This window comes from Lasioglossum baleicum, chromosome 8, assembly GCF_051020765.1.
Source record: "Lasioglossum baleicum chromosome 8, iyLasBale1, whole genome shotgun sequence".
Lineage (NCBI taxonomy): Eukaryota > Metazoa > Arthropoda > Insecta > Hymenoptera > Halictidae > Lasioglossum > Lasioglossum baleicum.
Window position 1 is genome coordinate 2503977 of NC_134936.1, and position 23319 is coordinate 2527295.

At 46.7% G+C, this 23319-nt stretch overlaps 1 protein-coding gene across 1 annotated transcript; it reads right to left on the reverse strand.

Moving 5' to 3' along the window:
* Positions 1-1061: 1061 nt before the first annotated feature.
* LOC143211184 (putative cytochrome P450 6a21) lies at positions 1062-5151 on the reverse strand. Its single transcript, XM_076428650.1, has 2 exons — positions 4956-5151; positions 1062-1684 (listed from the first exon to the last, which is right to left on the reverse strand). Exons 1-2 carry the CDS (start codon positions 5041-5043, stop codon positions 1518-1520), a joined length of 255 nt encoding a protein of 84 aa, XP_076284765.1. The 5' UTR covers positions 5044-5151; the 3' UTR covers positions 1062-1517.
* Between the last annotated feature and the right edge of the window lie 18168 nt (positions 5152-23319).

Sequence of the window (23319 nt, forward strand, 5' to 3'; positions counted from 1 at the left end):
CAGTTCCCCCACCACCAACCTAGGCCTATAAAAGGCGATGCAAACGAGGCACGGGCCTCTTTTCCATCCTGGCCAGCCGCTAGGAATCTTCTCCAGAATAGTGGTACGTATCGCTATTCACTCTTCCTAGTTCCCACGCTCTCGACGTCGAGTTGCCGACAGCACCGGCCCTCTCGACATCGACAGTTCCCACCGACGAGTACAGCATACTCGCCGAACAGAAAAGACAGCATCTTTTCTGCCGTTCGGCCAGCCGCCGAGCACGATCTCTCAGGGCAGCACCTTGAGAACTCCGTCTCCGAACAGAAAAGACAGCATCTTTTCTGCCGTTCGGCCAGCCGCCGAGCACGGTCTCTCAGGGCAGCACCCTGAGAACTCCGTCAAACCACGGGGACGTCTAAATGAAGGGGACAGCATCCTCTTCGTTTACCGTAGAACCACCACGAGGTCGTCCCGACTCGTGGTAGGGTTTCCTAGACCACTCCCGCCTGTATCCTGAGTCGTTAACCGCACCAGAATGCCGGGCACGCGTCGCGACGCCCCGATCTCACGACACCGGTAAATTCACGCACCAGTCATGCGGATGAACAATCACGCGCCGCGATTCGGGACCCGCGTTAGAGTCATGCACCAGTCATACCCTGTTCCGCGAAAGTACGTGTAGTGAGGCCCGAAAATAGATATGCACGCCGTCGTTATTTCACGCCCCGCAGTCATTTTCAGCTTCCGTCGATTCTCTCGCCAGTAGACGAACCTGGCTCGGCGAGCTATTCAGCACGAGAGGACACGACCATCATTGGCGACCACATCTCGCCGGAAGCAGAACCGTTACACCATAAGGTAGTTTATTTCCAGAATATACGACAATATAATAGATACAGACATAGTGGGTATAGTATAACGTATATGTACTAGAATATAGTATAATGTAGTGGAACAGACTATAATAAACTAGAATATAGTGTAAAATTCTAAAACATAATATAAGAAACTAAAATATATATATATTTTATTAAATATATAAAATATATATTATATTTTAATATAAATACTATAATAGAAATAGTTTATTCCTGTCTACGTTGTTCTGTTTCTCTACATTCGCATAATAATTGATAGTCGGTTGTTAGTTTTTGACTTTGACATGTGTTGCCATGGGGTGGTTATGTTCCTTCTATTAAGTTCTCATGTGCTTAATATTATTGTCCGGAGAATTGAACGACTTATAATTAGAATAACACAATTATCACCGTCGAAATAAATGTAAAAATTTGACGCAGAAAACTGGTATTATTATATTCTACTTTAGGGGACCTGGTAGAGTGCTGATTTCAATACAAAAATGGTATTTTTCTCATTAAACGTTCCGTTATATTATTGCTGTTTTAAACATTTCTAAAACTTTTTGTTGTTCATTCATCTGTTTTCCAAATGTCACGAACTCATCCATTGTTGCCCTACACGTTTCTTACAATCTATCCTATTCTTCATATTTCTTACTGCAGGTAAACGCAACATCATTCAATTTTTGTCACCTTTAAGTATAGTCCGTGTTTAGGTTGCAAGAGTAATGCGCGTTTATCAAATTCGTACGGAATCGTAGTTTCTTCGCAGACGTCCACTTTATGATTTCGAAGTATTGTAATCAGTCCAAGTTTAGCTTGCAAATTGGCGAAACGGGAACCTGCAAAATACATATTCAAACAATAGCTATTCGCTTTCTGAAAGGTAATTTCGTGATAGTGAAACTAATAACACTGTCCAACACATTTCACCATCTTTTTGACGGTTCGATTTTCACTAAGTTATTTTTATAGGGTTTTTTGTGCTAATTCCGAATCTGCACTTAATTGTTTCCCTGTTACGGATAGAGAACAGATTCAGTTCGACTTTCTCACGGGAATCTCTTCAAGATTGTCTCTGGCAGGAAGCGTCCTAGATAACCTTTTCGTATCAGAGATGAACCTTTTACCGAAGACCGAGCTCTGGCCCGATTTAATTGGAAGTGACAAAAAACGAGAGTCTGACCCTCAGTGCGATTAGATTATGAACAGAGCATTCCATTCATTGTAGGGGTATATAAACCCATAGATTTTGACTCTCGGGGGCTAGTACTTTCGTAGACACGAATCGCGTCACGTCGTGCTGCATCTCGTAGAGTGAACTTGTTAGTAAGATTGGGCTAAAGTTCCCCTTCGTATCAAAGTCAACCATATAAACTCTGCGAGTTCGGTTTAAAATTTATTAGGCATTCGTAAAGTTGCTCCGACACCCCGCATTGTCAGTGCGACAACATAGGTAATAATATTTTCTTTCAGACCCTCTTATTCAGTCGCGACAATTACACAATTGTAACTTATTCTCTTATAATCAGAATATATTTGCGTTTATTGGTAAATTCGTGCTAATCACTTAACCCATAATTATTGTTCCAAAATGCTAATCTAGTCATTCAACGTTCCCACAAATTATACTAGTTGCGAGGCCTACTAACAATCCTAGCGACTCTCTGATTGCGCATCAGGTTCATTCGCGACATTCCAATCGTCCAAACAAAGATTTATCCAACCTAGTGGCTCCCCAATTTCGCATTGGGTTCGTCCGCGTACCTTAACTAACAAATTGAGACCATATTCCTAGGGTAAGAACCCTTTGCCGGCCACTCGTGCTGCTCGCGGCCCTGGCTCGTAACACCCCTGACGCACAATTTTTGAGAACTTTGATTTTGAAAAAAACAAATTTTTCATCATTAAACAAATATTGTAATGTTATTATAAAATATTCTGAATTGTTCTTTATATTTTGATTTCTGGTTCGTTAAAAACGTCGACGTTGCAAACTTCAAAGGGGGTTATTTGTTAAAATAAACTGAAAAATATCCTCAAAAATTGGTACAAAAGTGGTGTCTCTCCATTTTTAATGATTGTCTAAACATGTTTAGACATTCATAATGTATGAATATTGAATATCACTGTATTCATATATCACTGTGAAGAACAATTCAAAATCGTTTATAATAACATTACAATATTTGTTTCAAGTCGAAAATTTGTCTTTTTTCAAAATCGAATTTCTCGAAAACCTGTCGTCTAGGAGAAAAATTAAGGGCATTTCGGAATCAGCGCACAAGACTCTATGAGAATCGCATAGTGAAAGTCGGAACGTTTTTTGGCTGTTGGACAGTGTAATAAGACAGCGGATCTCTATGCAAAATAAAAGTTTTCCATCTGAATTACAACTAGTTGGTTGAAAACTATGTAAGAGTATTTTTAAGTTCTTCTAATAAGTTTTACTGTTTCAAATGGCACCTACACATTTTTATTATGACAAATAAATTGCATAAAATCCTCTGTTAGTTTATTAAATGATGTTTCAAACAAATTTAAGAAAATCGGAAATTGATAGGAATTTGCGAAAGAAATATTAAATATTGGTTTTATAACCTTTTTTAAATTATAGGCTGACAACAGCGAAAAGAAGAAATTTTTACCACTTTTAATTGTTTATCATTAACAACCAATTAACCACTTTCGATGGCAGTCTCAAATTACAGTAAAGTCCCACTCTAAGTCAATTCTCGGTTCTGTGTTGTGACGTAGGTCGGGACCGGATACTATTTTTTTACAGGGTGTTTCAAAATTATACGTCGTGACCACTATGGCGTAATTCAACACCTCTGGATCGGTGGAGATCGGTTACAAAAATAGACCGCAAAATTGACCTTAACATTCAATCCTAAGGTGAAAATTATTTTTTATTTCATCGTATAGTACTCATCGCAAAAATTTGAAAACGACTTTAAAGTTTAAAGTTTCGTAAACTGTTTTATTTTATATGTCCACAGGGTGTCCCAAGATGGTATTAACGTGGAGGGGATGATTCTACATCAGAGAATATAGAACAAATTCTTCTCATTTGTCTCCTCCTTTCCGAAAAGTTTGAGTTTGAAAATTGGGCAAACACGTGTGCTATTAAATAGGAATCGTCTGACGCGTCTGTTCATGACCGACTCATTCTACTCGCGTACTTGACGGATTGTTAGTGAATTTTCTCGAAAACGACGCGTCAAAGGAAAATGTATATTTTTAACTATTTTTGCCGTATAGATTTATCCCCTTCACGTTTATACGACTTTTAGACACCCTATAGACATATGGAATAAAATAGTTGGCGAATTTTCAAAATTGTTTTTTAAGAGAACGGTTGAATACGGACCTATAGTTCCTTTGAAACATTTATTCGTCGTGATGAGTACTATAGGATGCAATAAAAAACAATTTTGACCTTGGGAGTCAATGTTAAGCTGAATGTTGCTGTTCTTTTTCGTAACAAATCTCACGACATATAGAATTATATCATATTTGGTATTATTTTGGGGCCGTTAGATCGGCCCGATAATACATACAGAAATCCGTGTAAAATTTGGAACATCGTAAGTGTCTGCGTTAGGTGAAGCCGCCCCCCTCTGCCAAACCCAACCTAACCACCAACCAACTTGTACTATACCTTCTCTTTGAGATCCTGTATATAGGTTTTGCATTGGACATTCATCCTTTTGCAAGTCAAATGCAACAATACGCAAGTCAATTTCACCTTTTTCTAAATCAATTACACCGTTTTGTAAATCAATTCCACCCTTTTGCAAATCAAATTTACCCATTAAGAATATTTAAAATTAATGATTTATTTATAGTAATTCTTCAATCGAAGTCCTGGGACGCTCATCTAATAGAAGTCCAGTGTCTACTCACTCCACTGCCGGCCAACTCTGCTCCGCGCCGTAGGGCGGCGATGATTGATCTCGGCGCGGGTATATCGGTGTGAACACCACACATTGACTCAAGTGATTCGAATTCTCAAACTTCTTAATTTTCATGATTGTTTTATGGGACTTTTGCTAGCTTATTCCTGGCATTTCTCTGATTAAAATGACACCAAACACGATATAATTTCACCTGTATTTAGTGGTTCAATCGACGGTGAAAGTTTCGGGAGCAAGGAAGGACAGCAACAACGCGGGTCTTTGAACTGTGTCGGCGACATCGACTATGTCCGCGTCTCTTTCTTTCCCATATAAGTACTGCTGCACAAATCACAACAATCAGGTAATGCAATCACTAGACTGCGGATTTCATGCGTTTGTAGCAAACATGAGTAGGTGCATTTTAAGACAGTAGAGAGATTAAAATAATTTCCAAACACCAATGTATTATTTTCAAATTCTTAAAATGATCACAGTAAGAATCAAATATCTGTCTGGCTCCAGTCCCTTGTAATAGCGGCAGCCAACATTCATTTTGCATAAAGAGTCGCAGTCTAGTGATTAGTTTAAATATCACTATCAAAAACACAGCTAATAGCAACCGTTAGCTTTGAATTGACAAGTCTTTGGAGATGTTCTCTCTACCGCGGCTCGAACGACACTGATTTTCCGCAAGATTTTTCTAAAGAATTTAGGAAGGGCATTTAGAGTGTCGAAATTCGAAATGCACGCTGTAGCACGAGAACGACGGGACGGTTGGACGAAAAACAGGATACGAGAAGGACCGCTTTAAGACTTATGGCAATCACATGTTTAGTTTTTCCTGTAGATTGGTACGCAGAGTCGATGGGTAACCGTTCGAAAACGTCGTCTGTCTTTCTTTTAGAAAGTTTCTTAAGGAAGGTATAGGACAATAGGGATGCTACACTGACCTGAAATTTTTACCCTTTGCTGGGTAAAAGGACGGATGACGTTTTCGAACAGTTACCCATCGACTCTGCATACCAACCTGCAGGAAAAACTAAACATGTGTTTGCCACAAAGCTTACAGCGGTCCTTCTCGCATTCTGTTTTTCGTCCAACCGTCCCGTCGTTCTCGTGCTACAGCGTGCATTTCGAATTTCGACACTATAAATGCCCTTCCTAAATTCTTTAGAAAAATCTTGCGGAAAATCAGTGTCGTTCGAGCCGCGGTAGAGAGAACATCTCCAAAGACTTGTCAATTCAAAGCTAACGGTTGCCATTAGCTGTATTTTTGGTAGTGATATTTAAACTAATCACTAGACTGCGAATCTTTATGCAAAATGAATGTTGGCTGCCGCTATTACAAGGGACAGGAGCCAGACAGATATTTGATTCTTACTGTGATCATTTTAAGAATTTGAAAATAATACATTGGTGTTTTGGAATTATTTTAATCTCTCTACTGTCTTAAAATGCACCTACTCATGTTTGCTACAAACGCAATTGCATTACCTGATTGTTGTGATTTGTGCAGCAGTACAAGGGATGTGGCAATTATTATTAGTGCATAACTATGTGTTGACAAATGTGAACAGTGATTGTGAGTGTGGAAAAATTTCAAGGCATCTGTTTGAAATAAATATACGAATTATTTATCGATTCGAAAGTGAAAGTGAAATTCTGGATCGTCGACTTGACCGCGCATCCCTTAGGCCTTTTACCACCGGCTGTGCAGTTCGTCGACCTGGCCGTACGTCCCTTAGCTTTCGGTACTGTCGTATACCTGAAGACATCTGTGCAGTTCGTCACCGAGTGACCCAGTGACACACATTTCGAAGCAGCAAATGGATTTACGGCTGAATAAGTGAGGTTTTAATACAATCAGTTTCTGCTTTTTCCCTCGTTCGGGTAAAGTTGCCGTAAGTCGGGTAAAGAGATCCACCCATATGAATTGACAAGTAAAGTTCTTCCGACCGACAAAAACTGTAAAGGGTAATGTTGTTCAGAATCATGGTCTTGACAACATATCCAAAGCTCTTCGAAATCGGAGAGGAGATAGTTCAGATAGTACATCGATCGATTTACAATTACAAGTTACTTATCGCGTAAACTAAAGCCGGCCGTCAAAAACTGTAAAGGGAAATGTTGTTCAGAATCATGGTCTTGACAACATATCCAAAGCTCATCCAAATCGGGGAGGATTCACATAATCTCGAAAAACTCTTGTTCGTTGCGGCATCGCGGCGTTACACCGCGCCGTCTCCCTCCGCTCGACCACGGAGCCGGGGGGGAACTCACCGCCCTTACGGGCCCCAATTGCCACGGAGCTCTCGACGTCCCCTACCCAGGGGGAGGAGTCGATGACGCCGTAAGGCTCCGTGATAACGGCCAACCCTACCTGCCTCTCCGCCAGGCCATGGACAAACAAGTCCTGGGCCCGGCGGGAGTGGTTCAGGTTGGCCTGCACCACCGGGAACGTCCTAGGCATTACGGTGCCGTTGACGCTCCCGGTGCGGTCTCCGCACGGCCAGTCGGCTCAGAGGAAGGCGCGGGATCCACCTCCATGACTTCCGGTCCCCCGTCTTCCCCTGTGGCCGGTTTGTCGGTGGGCCCCTCCCCACCGACTTTTCGACCTTTCCTCGGGGGCGGGGGGCACAGGCCACTCCCCGCCTTGTGCCCGGCTGGTCTCCCCAGCACGGTGCAAATCGGGCACCGGGGGGCGGCCGAGCACGTATTGGCCCGGTGGCCGGTCTCACCGCACTTGTAACACTGGCCGCTGCGGTCGACCGTGCTAGTGCACCGCTGCCTGACATGTCCCACAGCCAGGCAGCGGAAGCACTGCAGCGGCCTCGCGGCCAGTGCTTCAACTTTCGCGGTGGACCAGCCCACCCTTAGGCTTCCCGCACCCGCCAGTAGGCGGGCGGCCGCGGCGGGGCATTTCAGCCACGTGGTGCCCAGACCGGTGGCCGGGGACTTAATGTCCCCAACCTTGACCGTGTCGGGTGGGCACCCCGTGACTTCCGCCACCGCCGCCTTCACCTCTTCGGGGGTGACGGAGTCACCCAGGCCCCTCAGGCGGAGGTCCGCCGTTTTGAGGGGCCTGTTGACCCGTACCCCCATGCCGCTTAAGGCTGCGGCCATTTTGGACGCCAAGACATCTGCCTTGGCGCCCCCCTCGGGGCCGGGGATCTCTAAGAGGAGGCCCCCGGTCACCGCCCTCTTAGTGCGTATTTCCCCAACCCCCAGCTCTCTGAGCTTGATGGCTGCCTTCGCAGCCGCCATCGCCTCCGCCAGGGTGGTCTTGCACCCCTTCGGAATGGACAGCGAAATTGCTGCCGTCTTCGAAGGGGGGGACACCCTGGACGGGGTCATCCCTCCCTTCCCCTTACCCTGGGGGGTCCTTTGAGGTCCCTTTGAGATGGATGGGATGGGAGGAGGGTTCGCGGCTTTCTTAGCCGCCCTAGCCGCCTTCCGGCCCACCACCTTTGCCCAGGTCCCCTCGGCGGGGGGGGGGGGGGTGGCAGGCATGGTGGTGCGGGCTGGGGCCGAGTTAGTCGGCTGCGAGCTGGGGGCGGGGACGCTCTTCTTCTTTTTCTTCTCCTTTTTCTTCTTCTTCCCATCCTCTGGACGGGATGATGACGAACGGGCGGCGGGTATCGTCGGCTTCGGGGGAGGAGGAGGAAGAGGAGAGGGGAGGGGAAGGCCCGCCGAGACCTTGCCGCTACTCCGAGGGGCAGGGGGCGAGCGGGGGGGCCCGAAGACCGCCTCACTCAGCCTCGCCTGCACCTTCTTTATAGGGGCGAGCTTGGCGTCCAGTAGGGCGCCAGTCAGGCGAGGGGGCGACTTCGAAAAAGCCGCCCCCTCTCTTGTGCGTCCCTCCCGGGGGGAGATAATGACGACGATTGGGGAGGGGGGATGAGTTGCGTTGCAACCCCCATCCTTTTCATCGCCATCATCTCGTCCTTTATGGCCTCGATGGTCGTCTTCAGATCCTTCACCGCCTCCCGCAAGGACTCGTTTTGCCTCAGCAGAGCTTTGACTCGGGCATCCGAGTCCCACGGGGGAGGGAAGGGAGCGGCAAGCGGCAGGGCGGCGCTGGGGGAGGGTCGGATCTTTTTCCCCCTGTGTATAATCTCCAACAGCGCCGCCTCAGCATACCGTGCGGACCATTTAAGGTCACGCACGTATGTGCCCTTTAGGTTGCCGCTCTTCAAGGCGGTCCTCTCCACAAGGCGGCCTTCTCCAGGAACTCCTGGACAATGTCGCCCGTGGAGAGGCCGCTGATCTTTTCGGCCATCTCCTCCACCGCCGGGGTGGAGTCTTTCTTTTTCCTGGTGGCGGGGGGGTTTCCGGGTTTCTTCCCGGCCTTTCCGTTTCCCGTGTCCCGCTCCTCCTCAGAGTCCGAGAGGTCCCGCCTACTCCGTTTATTGGACCTCCCGGACCCCGACGGCCCGTCGGACCCCTCCCACGCCGTCACGTGGGCGCCTCCCGGCCACGGCAGGTCCAAATCGGGATTCCCAGTGACATCGTCGGTGTCATCGTCCTCAATGACGAAAAGCCTCGTGTCACCCTTCCTCCCGCCTTTCCTGGCTGCTCTCGCCAACGATTGGCGGGTCGTTCGGCCCACCACAACCGTCGAGCCTGCACCTTCTACGTCCAGAGATGGAGTGACACTGGCACATGCCACTTCCACCTCTGGGACCTCTCCCACGCTGATAGCGTGGGAGGTAACTCCACTCACGGAGGCATCGCTTGTAGCCATTACATCTCGGGTGGCCAAGTGGTCCACCAACCCGAGCTCGCGATTGCCGGATGACGACGCCGGGGACGCTCGCGCGACAACGCCCCCACCGCCGGTACTGAAGTAAACCGAAATAGGAAGGGAACTTGGGTCTGCCATTTAAGAAAATAAACTCCCACGTGCCCTTCTGGTCGTCATAGGTAGATCCGTCCCTGGGGTGCACTGCGTTCGTTTTTGCACTGCCATACAGAGATCCGTCAGTGCACCCACGCACCCCTCGCTCCGTTAGCACACGACACTGGTAACATCAGTGCCGTGCCCCAGGGTCCACCACGAGGAGCTGGAGCGAGAGGATTTAGCTCTGTGACAACCCTCAAATAGAGAGTACGGACCGACAGTGGATCAGAGTCTCTACTGTATGCGCCACAGAGCCTAAGACCCCAACCTAACCTAACCTTTTTTTTTTTTATCGTGTGGAAATGCGTTACGCATACCCCGACCCCCCTGGGGGGGAGCCGGGGTTATGTGGGGCTCCCTCGAGGAGGGGGTCGCCGAGCCAACAAGGCTCGCCGATCCCCTCCCCCAGAGTACCCACTAAAACCACACGCCCGCCCTAAGCTACATGGGAAGTGCCTGGATCACGCGAGTATTCAACAGGACACTTCCCAGCTCACATGCATCCCGAGGGGAGGGGTTAGCTCCCCCCATGCCTACTCTAACCGGACCCCGGGCGGAGGAACCCGCCCGGTGTCCCCATCCCTGGAGCCTTCGGATTGGGCTTCCCGAGCCCCAGCTCGGTCCACCCATAGCTCCCAGAGCCTTTCTGCCCTGCTCGAGCGGTGGACCCGAGGGTCCTCGCCCGGCCAAGGCAGGAAGGCGCCGACACCGGTAATAGAGGGTCGTCGGTGGCGCATCCGGACGCCCCGGCCATCCCCACCCCACCCCCCACGCGCCCTCCCCCGGAACTAGCGTCCGGGGGGTGGCCGGCACCCCTCCACTAACGTCTCGGGGTGGGGTTAACTCGGTGGGAGGTTAACTCCCCCCCGGGGACCGGGGTCAGCTCACTCCCCCGGCCCCTCCATCCACCGCCCCCATACGCGGGGGCACACGACGGCGCGGGGTGCGAACTCCGCGCACCGCCAAAGGGACCCCAGCCCCCCCGGGAGGGGGAGGCATTAATTGACGGGGAGAGGGGTAAACTCCCCGAGCCCCCTCCCCCCAGTCACCGTCCCCCGACTCGGGGGACCCGGTGCGTCGCGGGGAGACGTCCCCCGCGCCGCATCACCCGACCCCGTCGCCCTCCCTCTTCCCCCTGAAGGGGAGGGGCTGCACACGACGGCGCGGGGGACGTCCCCGCGCCATCCTCCTCCTCGCGGAGCCCGGGTCTCTTTCCCGGGCTCACTCGGCCTCCTCCTTCTGGGACATTACTGTCTCGCAGAAGGAGGCGACCCCTTTCCACGACCTCTGGCTCCCGGTCAAGTGGTCGAACAAGACCGGGAGCGAGAGATCCCACCCTTCCTTCGCGGCTCTAAGGACACGGCGCGGTCCGGCCCATGCCGGGCACTCCTCGAGTGTATGTTGCGCCGTGTCCACCTCCTCGCCGCAGTGGTGGCACTGCGCCGCTGGCTCCCGCCCCATCCTTTCCAGATACTCACCGAAACAGCCGTGTACGGTGAACACCTGCGTGAGGCGGAACGTCAACCCCACTCGCCTCCCGCACCATGTATCGAACATGGGCAGAAGGACCCGAACTGTCGGACGCGTCCAGGACGCAAGCATGTGTCTCCATCGCTCGAACACGTCCACACGGGCCGACTTCGAACTGCTCCTCCTCCGCGGCCGTCAGCTTTTCCCCAGGGGGGCGGCGGGATTCGCAGGCGATGCGGTATGCGATCGCCCGCTCAGCCGCCACCAAATGGAAGGGGGGAACCACGGCCAGGAGGCCCGCCACCTCTGTCGAGACGGTGCGGTATCCCGTATGGCCCGCAGGGACAGCCGACGCCGCACTCTTTCCAAGAGCGCGACGCTGCGTCGGCTGGCCTCAAGCGAGCGGTGCCACACGGGTGCCCCATACAGGGCAATGCTCCGCACCACTCCTATGTAGAGGCGGCGTACACTCAACTGCGGCCCCCCGATATTGGGCAGCAACCGCGAAAGCGCGGTCGCTGTCTTTTCGAGTCGGGGGGCCAGGAGTTCGAAATGCTCTTCGAAACGCCAGCGACCGTCGATGGTCAGGCCCAGATACTTCATGGTGGGCCCGACCTCGACAAGGGTATCCACGACCCGGATCCGGAATCCTTGGGGCGGCCGCCGCGTCCGAGATGGTTGGTACAACCATATGGCCTCGGTCTTTGCGGCGGCTACGACAAGCCCCATCCCCCGGATCCGTCCAACCACGCAGTCCAGGGCGGACTCGATGAGGCGTCCCGCCTCCTCCCAGGTCCTCCCCTCGACGTAGGGCAGGGTGTCGTCCGCATAGCATATGACACCCGTGCCGGGGGGGAGGGAGGCCCGCAGAACCGCGTCGAATGCTAGGATCCACAGGAGCGGTCCGAGGATCGACCCCTGTGGAACCCCGCGGCATATCTCCCTCAGGTACGCCCCATACCGGCCGGCAATATACACCTCCCTCTCGCGGAGGTAGTCCCGGAGCACTTCCCGGAGATAGAGGGGAACCCAGAAATGCTCTAGGGCGTCCTCTATCTCCTTCCAGGGCAGGGTGTTGAACGCATTGGAGATGTCCAATGAAACTGCGATCAACACCCTGTCCCGAGCGACGGCACTTTCCCGGAGGAGACGCAGATGCTCCAACGCATCTATCGTTGAGCGCCCCCTCCGGAACCCAAACTGTCCGTCGCTCAACCCGGGATCACTCCGCGAAAGGTGCTCTCGGAGGCGGGCGGCAATTATTCTTTCGAACAGCTTTCCCGCCTCGTCGAGTAAACATATCGGCCGGTAAGCAGAGGGAGACTCTGCGGGCTTACCATCCTTGTGGAGGAGGACGAGGATCGCCTCTTTCCAACACTTGGGGAAGACTCCCCGACTCAGGCACGCATCCAAGATGCTCCTGCAAGCCGGGGCGAGGGCCTTTAGCGCCGAGGCCATTATACCGCCTGGAACGCCATCGGGGCCGGGGGCTTTGTTGCCCCTAGCCCGGCGCTCCTGGATGGCCTGTTCGAGCTCCCAATCGGAGACCCGGAGTTCGTCCGACCAATCATTGGCCGGCACCGGGGCGCGCTCACCACTCCCCTCACCACCATTATTATTGGGGGGGGGGAAAGAGGGTGTCAACGACGCGCCCCAAGAACTCCGGTTCCATCGTCTCCGTGACAGGGGGCGCCCTGGGACGGAGCTTCCCAAGCACCATTCTATATGGGCGCCCCCACGGATCGTCGCGGAGCGTAAGCAAGAGCTCGCTCCAGGCCTTGGTCTTGGCCGCGGTAATCGCGTGCTTGAGGGCCTCGGCGGACGATCTGTACTCCCTGTACACCGTCGACTCCGAGTCGCCGCCGAGGAAATGGTGGCGTCGAGCACGGACGTACCGGCGGCGGGCTTGACCGGCTAAGCTGCGAAGCTCGGCCAACTCGCCCGACCACCAGTACACGGACTTTCGCGGGGGACAGGCCCTAACCCGGGGCATCGCTGCGTCGCAGATCATCTGCAACGCGCCCCGGAACCATGCCGCCCCCTCTTCTGGTCCGCGCTCCCTGGCCGGAGGCCAGGCGGAGCTGATAATCACGGCCCCCAGCAGGTCCCCGTCTAGCCGCTTCGTCGCCCATCTGGGCGCCGAAAGGGCGCTACTTCGCCGGAGGAGGGGCGTGTCCGCCGGCGGGTCCGAATCCACAGCCACGTCCATCATGACGTAGCTGTGGTCCGAGAGAGTTTCCCCCTCCCAGACCCGCCAATTTGACACTCGGCGCGAGGCGGAAGCGGTCGCGAGTGAAACGTCCACTACCGACCAACCATTCAACCTCACGCACGTCGGCACGGAGCCCCGGTTTAGCAGCCGGAGCTCCAGCCCCTCCATCCAGTCCTCTAGGACTCCGCCTCGAGGCTCCGCCCTGGGGTTCCCCCAACTGGTAGAACACGCGTTGAGGTCCCCCAGGACCAACACCGGACCGGTTAAATGAGGGGTCATCATGTCCCTCAACCGGTCCAAATACGCCTCGAACTCGGCGGAGCCACAATTCGGCGAACAGTAGCACCCGACGACTAGCAGTCTTCCCTACTTAACCAACACCGCCCCCCGGCTCCGTTCGACCCCGGAGAAAGGGGGCAACCTCGCCGACTGGCGAACCCAAATCGCCACGGAACCCTCCAGATCCCCGAACCATTGTGGGTGGTTGGGGACTTCGTAGGGCTCCGCGGCAACTGCCAGGCCAACCTCGAGCTCCACCAGGCGTTGGACCATCAGGTCCTGTGCCCGGCGGCAATTGTTGAGGTTGGCCTGGAGAACCACCTGGGAGCATCCGCGAACCGTAGCAGCCATTACGTTGAGCACGCGGATACTCCCGTCCCAGCCGACTCATTGACGGCAGGGGAAGCAGAGTTCTCCCCTACGCCCTGAGTCGGCTCCACCTCCATATCCTTGTCCTTGGAGGACGGCGCCACACCGCCGCCCCCATTGGACCCCTTCTTTTTCGAAGGCGGGTAGCACGCCTTGCTCCCCGCTTTATGATTCGCGGGCCTGCCCGCCCCCGCGCACTCTACGCAGCGGGCGGCCAAGACGACCACCCGCGCGAGGGTCCATCCCACCTTTACGGTTTTGGCCTTTTCAATGGCCAAGGCCGCCACTGCCGGGCACTGCACCCAAATGGTGCCGAGGCCTCCGGTCGGGATCTTAATGCCCTCGACCATCACGGACTCGGGGGTGCAGCCCCCGGCTCTCGCCACCGCCTCGACTACCTCCTGGGGGGTTATCGAGAGGTCCAGGCCGGTCAGGCGGAACTCCGCCTTTTTGACGGGCCTGGCGACCTTCACTTCCATATCCCCCAGGGCAGAAGCTATCCCAGCCGCGAGGGCGTCCGCCTTCGCGCCCCCATCGACACCGGGGACCTGAATGATAAGGCCCCCGGTGACTGCCCGCTTCCACTGCAGGGTCTCGACACCGAGGGCGCCGAGATCGACGCTCTGACGAGCCCTGCGTATGGCCTCCTCATTGGTGGCCTTACTCCCCTCCGGGACGGTGATCGTGACTGCCGCGGAACGGGGAGGGGCCGCCACTCAAGGAGGCGCCTTCGTCGCAGGCCCAGTCCCGCCCTTAGAGGCGAGAGCCGCGGATTGGGCGGACGTGGCCTTGGCCTTCCGCCTCTCCTTTCTCCCCACCACTTCGGACCAAGTTGCCTCCTTAGGGGGGAGCGGTGCGCCTTCACGAGTGCTCAGGGGGGTAGGGGAGGCCCCGGCATTCCCCTGTCCCCCCTTCTTCTTTCAATTCTTCTTCTTTTTCGTCGTCGTCCCCACCTGCGGTCCTCCAACAGGAGGGACAAAGTCGAGGGGCCGGGGACCACCGGAAGAAGAAGACGGGGCAGGGATCTTTGAGCGGATCCCCGCCGTCGATAGGGGGTAGCGGTCCCCGGACACCGAGCGGAACTCCTCGCCGAGCGCCATTAATTTGGCGTCCATGAGGGCCCCGATACGGGCCGGAAGGACCGCCTCCCCGGTCGGCGCCGGCCCCGACGAAGAGGGCAACGGCGCCTTATCCGGGGGGTCAACCGCCCCGGGGTGGAGCGGCAGCGGAGGTGCACCAGGCAAGGGCATGGGCACAGCCTGCCGCTGCTTCACCGCCATCAGCTCCGTCTTGAGGACGGCCAGGGTGTCTTTAACACCCCCCAACTTGCGCTTCAGCGCAGCGTTTTCCCCTCTGAGGGCGCGGTTCTCCGCCTGGACGCTTGCCCAGAGGGCTACAGGCAACTAATCCGCACCCACTCCAGAGGGGGCGCCACCATCACCGGAGGCGGAGGAGGAGTAGGCTCCCTGCCACCCTACTCACCAGCTCCCTCATTCCCGCCTCGACCAGCCGGGCCGCATCCTTAAGTGCCCGGACCGCGGTGCCCTTTAGATTGCCGCTTTTGAGGGCGGTGGCCTCGAGCAATCGGCCGGCGGCCACCACCTCAGCGGCAATTTCGCCGGGGAGAAGGTCCCGCAGATCGAGCTGGCGCTCCTGTACGGAGGGCGCACCCTTGCCGCGGGGCCTCTTCGTCCCCTCCTCATCGGAGTCCGCCATCACGATGGACTACGCAGGACGCTTCCCTGACGTCCGCGATGACGCCTGGGATTTCATCGACGCCCTATCGTCATCCATCGGGCGGAAAGACGGCCCCGGTTCGTCTCCCTCCCCCACCAGGACGGATCGGACCGACCCTTCCATACTCGACGCCGAGGTACCCCGAATGGACCTCGTCGTCGGCGCGTCCTTTTTCGTCGCCTCAGTGGTAAAAGGCCCCAAGTACCTCTCCACCAAGACGCGAGGACTTGAACGCGTCCTTAGTCTCCCCCTACCGGGAGACCCCTCCTCCATCCCACAATTTGTTTTTTTAATTAGGCCTCCCATGGCAAAGTTTCGTTAAGTATAACGACGGTTAGCCCATCATGGGACCCCTAGCGCATAGGGGCACTTCCCCGCCGATAAAGCACCCTAATTAATTTTTGTAAATTATTTATAATATTTATTGTAGTTATTTTAGGTTATTTATATATAAAATTATTTAATTATAATGTTTATATAATTACTGTATATGAAAAATTTATATTAATAATATTTTATTTATGTAGGTGAAGAATTTCTTTTAGTTACCATTATAGTCGTAAAATAAAAATAAATTTTTATTATTTAAATTTTATTATAAATATATTTTATTCTGTATATATATATAATATTATTTATTTAAATTTTTTAAATTTTATACTATTGTATGATAAATTTAATGAAAAGAAGTTAGATAAGATTTTAGGGGTTAGTTATAATAAAATATTATACCTACAAAAAATATATCCTTTAATAAATAAATGATTTTTTAGTATACATATAATAAAATTAATAAAATTATATATAATTATATTAATTTATTTATTGTTAATTAATAAAGTAAATTATTATTTAAATAGCTTAAAAAAAGTTTAATATTGAAAATATTAAGATAATTAAAAATTTTTAAATAGATTTATAAATTCATAATTAATTTTATATTGAAAATATAATGTTTTTATTAAACTATATAAATTAAAGAAATACAAATTTAAAAATTTTTTTAAGAATTAGAAGTTCTTAACTTATATATTTCTTTAATTGGAAATGTAAATTTCAAAACAATTATTAACAATAATTTACCTAAGATTTGGTTTCAATTAAGATATAATAATTATTAATTTTAAAATGCAATTTTAATGTTATATTTTAACTAATATCCTTAATTTATATATGGTAATAGATACCCTAAGGTTAAGCCGAAATTAAATGTAAATTTTACTTTATATAATTTAATAAATTCATTTAAGTAAATTACAAAATCATTCAATTCAAAGTCTAATAATTAAAATTATTAAAAAAATGAATAAAGTGTAGATTGATGTTAATGAAAGATTATTTAATAAATTTAAAATAGGAAGAATTAAAATAATTTCTACATCAAAAATTAAAAATATTAAAGTTATAATATAAAAATGGATAGAAAAAGGTAGACGTGCTCTAGTAATAGGGTCAAACCCACATTCAAATGGTGTAATTTTTTCACGATCTTTTTTTAATGTTTTTGAAAGTAAAAAATTAATTAAAATAATTATTATTGAAATAATAAATGAAATAGAAATTACTAAAATTATATTATAAATTATATATATATTTTTAGTTAAATCTTTTAATTGGAAATTAAATATATTTTTTATACTATATATATTGTTACGTCCCGGGTCGGATATGATCCGACGAAACGACGCCCAGGCGGGGCGGGGACGTAACCGACCAATTTATTTAAGACGATCTTAGATCCACGTGGCGCGTAACGTCCACGTCTGATCAGGGACCCGATACCGGCGTTCGTCGTTGTTGAAAAGGGGCGAAGAGGGAAATGAATGGACGTCGTCCGGCGGGGATGTCGCGACGGAGCGACGAACTGCGCGATGACGGTGACAGCTCCCTGCGATCAGAGTGTCACTATGTGGGCGTGTTGTGTGTGACTCGTCCGAACGCGTGGGCTGTTCGATTCGTGACAGGATTCTCGACCGAAGGGAAATTAGTGTTCTCTCGGTCCGAGCACCCTCTGGGCTCAGACGTACACGATTGATACACCAATTTTAGGGGTTATAGGAACGAATGTGAGGAATGTGAGGGATGTGAGGAATCGATCGACGGACCGATAGGGATTGAACAACCCGGAGACGCACACGCACACACGCACACACTCGCGATCACTTTAACCGGTCACTGGGAACGACACTTTAGAAGTGGAAGATATCGAGGAGCAGGATGTTGCTGAATTAAAGCTGCGAAGTAATAGGTTTAAACAAGCAATGTATAATGAACCAAAATGGGTACAAGGTGATGATTTGCGAGCAGAACTCGTGAAACAGAGTATAATGACGGCGTGCGAGCAAGCTCGAACGAAATATATGGCACAGAATAGCAATGGTAATATGAAAGATGGTGCGAGCGAGCTCGTACAAACAAAATAACAGAGAAATGGCAATTATAATACGAAAAGTAATGCGAGCGAACTCGTGTGAACAAAAATAGCGCAGAAAACCAATTATAACGTGAAATATAATGCGAGCAAGCTCGTATAAACAAAAATAGCGCAGAAAAGCAATTATAATGTGAAAGATAATGCGAGCAAGCTCGTATAACAAAATGACACAGAGAAATATCTGTAAATTTGGTATAAATGTCTACGAGCAAACTCGACGAATAATTTAGAACACTTTAGATATAACAGAAATGAAAATGGTAGAAATGGTAAGATGCAATACGACCTGAGTATCGTGAGCGATTTTGAACAGAGTCCGAAAACGCGAGAAAATGGACTGAACTAGATTAAAGTCCGAAAACGCGATTTAAACTCGACTGACGACGCTAGAGAACTGTACTGTATAAATTCCGAAACTGGAAGAGAGTCTGAACTGTATGAAATTCGGAACTAGAAGAGCGTCTGAACTAGAAGAGTGCCTGAACTAGAAGAGAGTCTGAACTAGAAGAGAGCGATTCGCGCGATTTCGTCTTATTTATAATAAGAGCGCGGACCATAGGGATTCGGTGAACCGTGAAGTCCTTTTGTCTAAATCGTACGAGGCACGGACGAATATGTTGTCGTCGATGTATACTTTTCGCCGTTCGAACGAAACGACGGTTTAGATGTACGTACACCTGTACTCGCGGTTGCCATGCTGACGTCCGCTTGTACCGGTGACTATCGCGTCTTTTCCGATTCCCTATGTTCACGCTCACGGGGATATGTATATATATACATAAATACGCGTAAGATATATATACATATCGCTGTGTACGGATTTAAACGCGATTTCGGTTTGGATTTTACGAAGGAGGTATAAGCATGTATAAGTATACCATATATATATATATATATATATGTATGTACAGCGAGAATTTGCTCATACGAACAAAACCGACGCAACACGTCGGTACGACGTTACAATATATATATATATATATATATATTCATTTAATATATTCATCAATAAATTAAGATATATAAAATAAGTCAAATAATATCTACAAAATGTCAATATCAAGTTGCAGCTTCAAAGTTAAAATGATGAATTTTAGAAAAATGATTTATATTTATACGAATTAAACTTGTTATTAAAAATATAATTCCTAACATTACATGAAGTCCATGAAATCCAGTAGTTATAAAAAAAATTGATCCAAAAATTCTGTCATTAAATGTAAATGGGGCTTCTGAATATTCAATTATTTGAATAAATGAAAAATAAGTTCCTAAAATAATGGTTAGGGTGAGAGGGGTAATGGAATTATTTTTATTATTGGTTAATAAATTGTGACTTCATGTAATTGTAAAGCCAGACGAAATTAAAATAATAGAATTTAATAAAGGGATGTCATAAGGGTTAAATATAACAATATTTTTAGGAGGTCATATTATACCAATTTCAATATTTGGGGCAATAGCGCAATGTAAGTAAGTTCAAAAAAAAGAGATAAAAAAAAATAATTCTGAAATAATAAATAAAATTATACCAAATTTTAATAGTTTTAAAATATTTAATGAATGACACCCTTGTATAGTTCTTTCACGAATTACATCTCGTCATCATTGAAATAAAATTATAAGTAAAATTATAAGATTGAATAGTGTTAGGTAAAAATTTTTAGAATTAAATCAGTAAATTATTCTTAATAAAATATTTAAAATTCTTCAAGAAGATATTAATGGTCAAGGGCTAATTGTAACTATGTGGAAAGGATGATTGTGAGAAATTTTCATTAATTAGATTCATTAAAATAAAGTAAGGTTAAAATTGCAAATACATAAGCTTGAATAATGGATACAGAAATTTCTAAAATAACTAATAAATTTTGAATTAAAAATAATAAAATTATATAAGGTATTGATTCTAAAGTAGACCCTAATAGTGATAAAAGAAGATGCCCTGCTAATATATTTGCAGATAGTCGGATAGCTAGAGTTCATGGGCGAATAAAATTTCTAACAGTTTCAATTATAATTATAAAAATTATTAATATATTGGGGGTATTTATTGGAAGTAAATGAATAAATATTTTATTAGTATTAATTATTCACCCATATAATATGAATCTTGTTCATAATGATAAAGATAATGAAAGGTTGATAGAGAGATGTCTAGAAGGAGTAAAAATATATGGTATTAATCTTAATAAATTTAATATTATTATTAATATTATAATTGTTAAAAAAATAATAATATTAGAAGCAATTTTTTTTTTGTAAGATTAATAAATTCTTGAAAAATTATATTATATATTAAAAATCAAAATGTTCCTAATCGTGAAGGGTAAAGTCAATAAGATCAATTAAATAAAAATAAAGGGATAAATATAACTAATCAATTTAAAGATATAAAATTATTTGTTGAAGGGTCAAAAATTGAAAACAAATTTAATATCATATTATTAATTTTAAAATGTTATTTTTTTTTTTAATTTAGGATATTTTTTTAAATAAGATTTATTATAATAATTTAATATAGGGGTAAAGTATAATATTGATATATAAATATAAACAATTATTAAAGTATAAATTAATAGGAAGGTTCAGTTTATGGGCCTTATTTGAGGGATAAAAGAATATATATATAATCATTAGAAGTAGTTGATAAATTACTATATTTTGGTTTAAGAGACCATTTCTTTCTTTCAGACATCTAATGAAAGAGTATTATTATATAATAATTTTAAAATGACAATTTAATGTTATTTTTTAACTAATTCTTTAAATTATTTTATTAGTTCAATTGATAAAATTTTTAAAATTAGTTCTTTCAATTACAATAGGTATAAATCTATGGTATGCTCCACAAATTTCTGAACATTGACCAAAATACAGGGTGTCTCAAAATTAGGTCCGGAGCCGAAAATGGGAGGTTCCTGAGATCATTTCAAGCGACATTTTCCTTTGAAAAAATGTCGTCCGCGGCTTCGTTAACGAGTTATTAACGAAAAACACGGACCAATCAGAGCGCGAGCTAGACGCGTGCAGCCCGGCGCGCCGGCAGCCGAGTGTCGGTGGCACGCCGCGATGTCGTAACGAACAAAAGTTTCTCGATGGTGTGAATCCTCGCCAATTTCGATAAACTTTGGATATGTTGTCAATACCATGATTCTGAACAACATTTCCCTTTACAGTTTCTGTCGATCGGCTTTAGTTTACGACATTATTGTAAAAATTTGTAATTGTAAATCGATCGATGTACTATTTCCTATCCGATTTCGATAATCTTTGGATATGTTGTCAATACCATGATTCTGAACAACATTTCCCTTTACAGTTTCTGTCGATCGGCTTTAGTTTACGATATTATTGTAAAAATTTGTAATTGTAAATCGATCGATGTACTATTTCCTATCCGATTTCGATAATATTTGGATATGTTGTCAAGACCATGATTCTGAACAACATTTCCCTTGACGGTTTTTGTCGGTCGGCTTTAGTTTACGATATTATTGTAAAAATTTGTAATTGTAAATCGATCGATGTACATTCTATCTCCTCGCCGATGTCGATGAGCTTCATTTCAAAGGAAAAAGATATTTAAAACATCGAATTTATAACATATTTCAAAGTCATCGAAATCGGTGAGGACCCACATCATCGGCAACTTTACCCGAACGATAGAAGAAGCACAAACTTATTGAATTAAAAACTCACTTATTCAGCCGTAAATCCATTTGACTACCACATACAACCACCACACTTTTACATAATCTTCGAATCGGTGTTTGTGAGAATCATATGATTCTCGAAAAATCAATGCCATATGATTCTCGAAAAATCAATATCTCCTTGGGAACGATTTCATTTGTTTTAAACGACGCCTTCATCGAATACATTGTACGCTGGGAGAGCACAGTTTCGCGCGGCATTGCGAAGAGCATCGAACTCTTTCCGCGTCGGAGTAAGTAATTTCGTTCGATATCGATACGAGTTATAAAAGTGTGCTACGAGTTCAACAATTATGTAAAAGTGTGGTGGTTGTATGTGGTAGTCAAATGGATTTACGGCTGAATAAGTGAGTTTTTAATTCAATAAGTTTGTGCTTCTTCTATCGTTCGGGTAAAGTTGCCGATGATGTGGGTCCTCACCGATTTCGATGACTTTGAAATATGTTATAAATTCGATGTTTTAAATATCTTTTTCCTTTGAAATAAAGCTCATCGAAATCGGCGAGGAGATAGTATGTACATCGATCGATTTACAATTACAAATTTTTACAATAATATCGTAAACTAAAGCCGACCGACAAAAACCGTCAAGGGAAATGTTGTTCAGAATCATGGTCTTGACAACATATCCAAATATTATCGAAATCGGATAGGAAATAGTACATCGATCGATTTACAATTACAAATTTTTACAATAATATCGTAAACCAAAGCCGATCGACAGAAACTGTAAAGGGAAATGTTGTTCAGAATCATGGTATTGACAACATATCCAAAGATTATCGAAATCGGATAGGAAATAGTACATCGATCGATTTACAATTACAAATTTTTACAATAATATCGTAAACCAAAGCCGATCGCCAAAAAGTCTAAAGAGAAATGTTGTTCAGAATAATGATCTTGACCACATATCCAAAGCTCATTGAAATCGGAGAGCATTCACATAATCGAGAAACTCTTGTTCGTTATGACATCGCGGCGTGCCACCGACACCCGGCTGCCGGCGCGCCGGGCTGCACGCGTCTAGCTCGCGCTCTGATTGGTCCGTGTTTTTCGTTAATAACTCGTTAACGAAGCCGCGGACGACATTTTTTCAAAGGAAAATGTCGCTTGAAATGATCCCAGGAACCTCCCATTTTCGGCTCCGGACCTAATTTTGAGACACCCTGTATAAGCCAGGTCGTAAAGAAATTAAAGATATTTGGTTAATTCGTCCGGGGGATGCATCTATTTTAATCCCTAAAGAAGGAATTGTTCATGAATGAATTACATCTATTGAAGTTACTAGGAGGCGAATTGGGGTTTTAAATGGGATAATAATTCGATTATCAACATCTAATAATCGAAATTGATTTAAAGTTTCAATAGATTTAATTATGTAAGAGTCAAAAATAATATTAGAAAATTCAGGATATTCATAACTTCAGTATCATTGGTGGCCAATAGATTTAATAG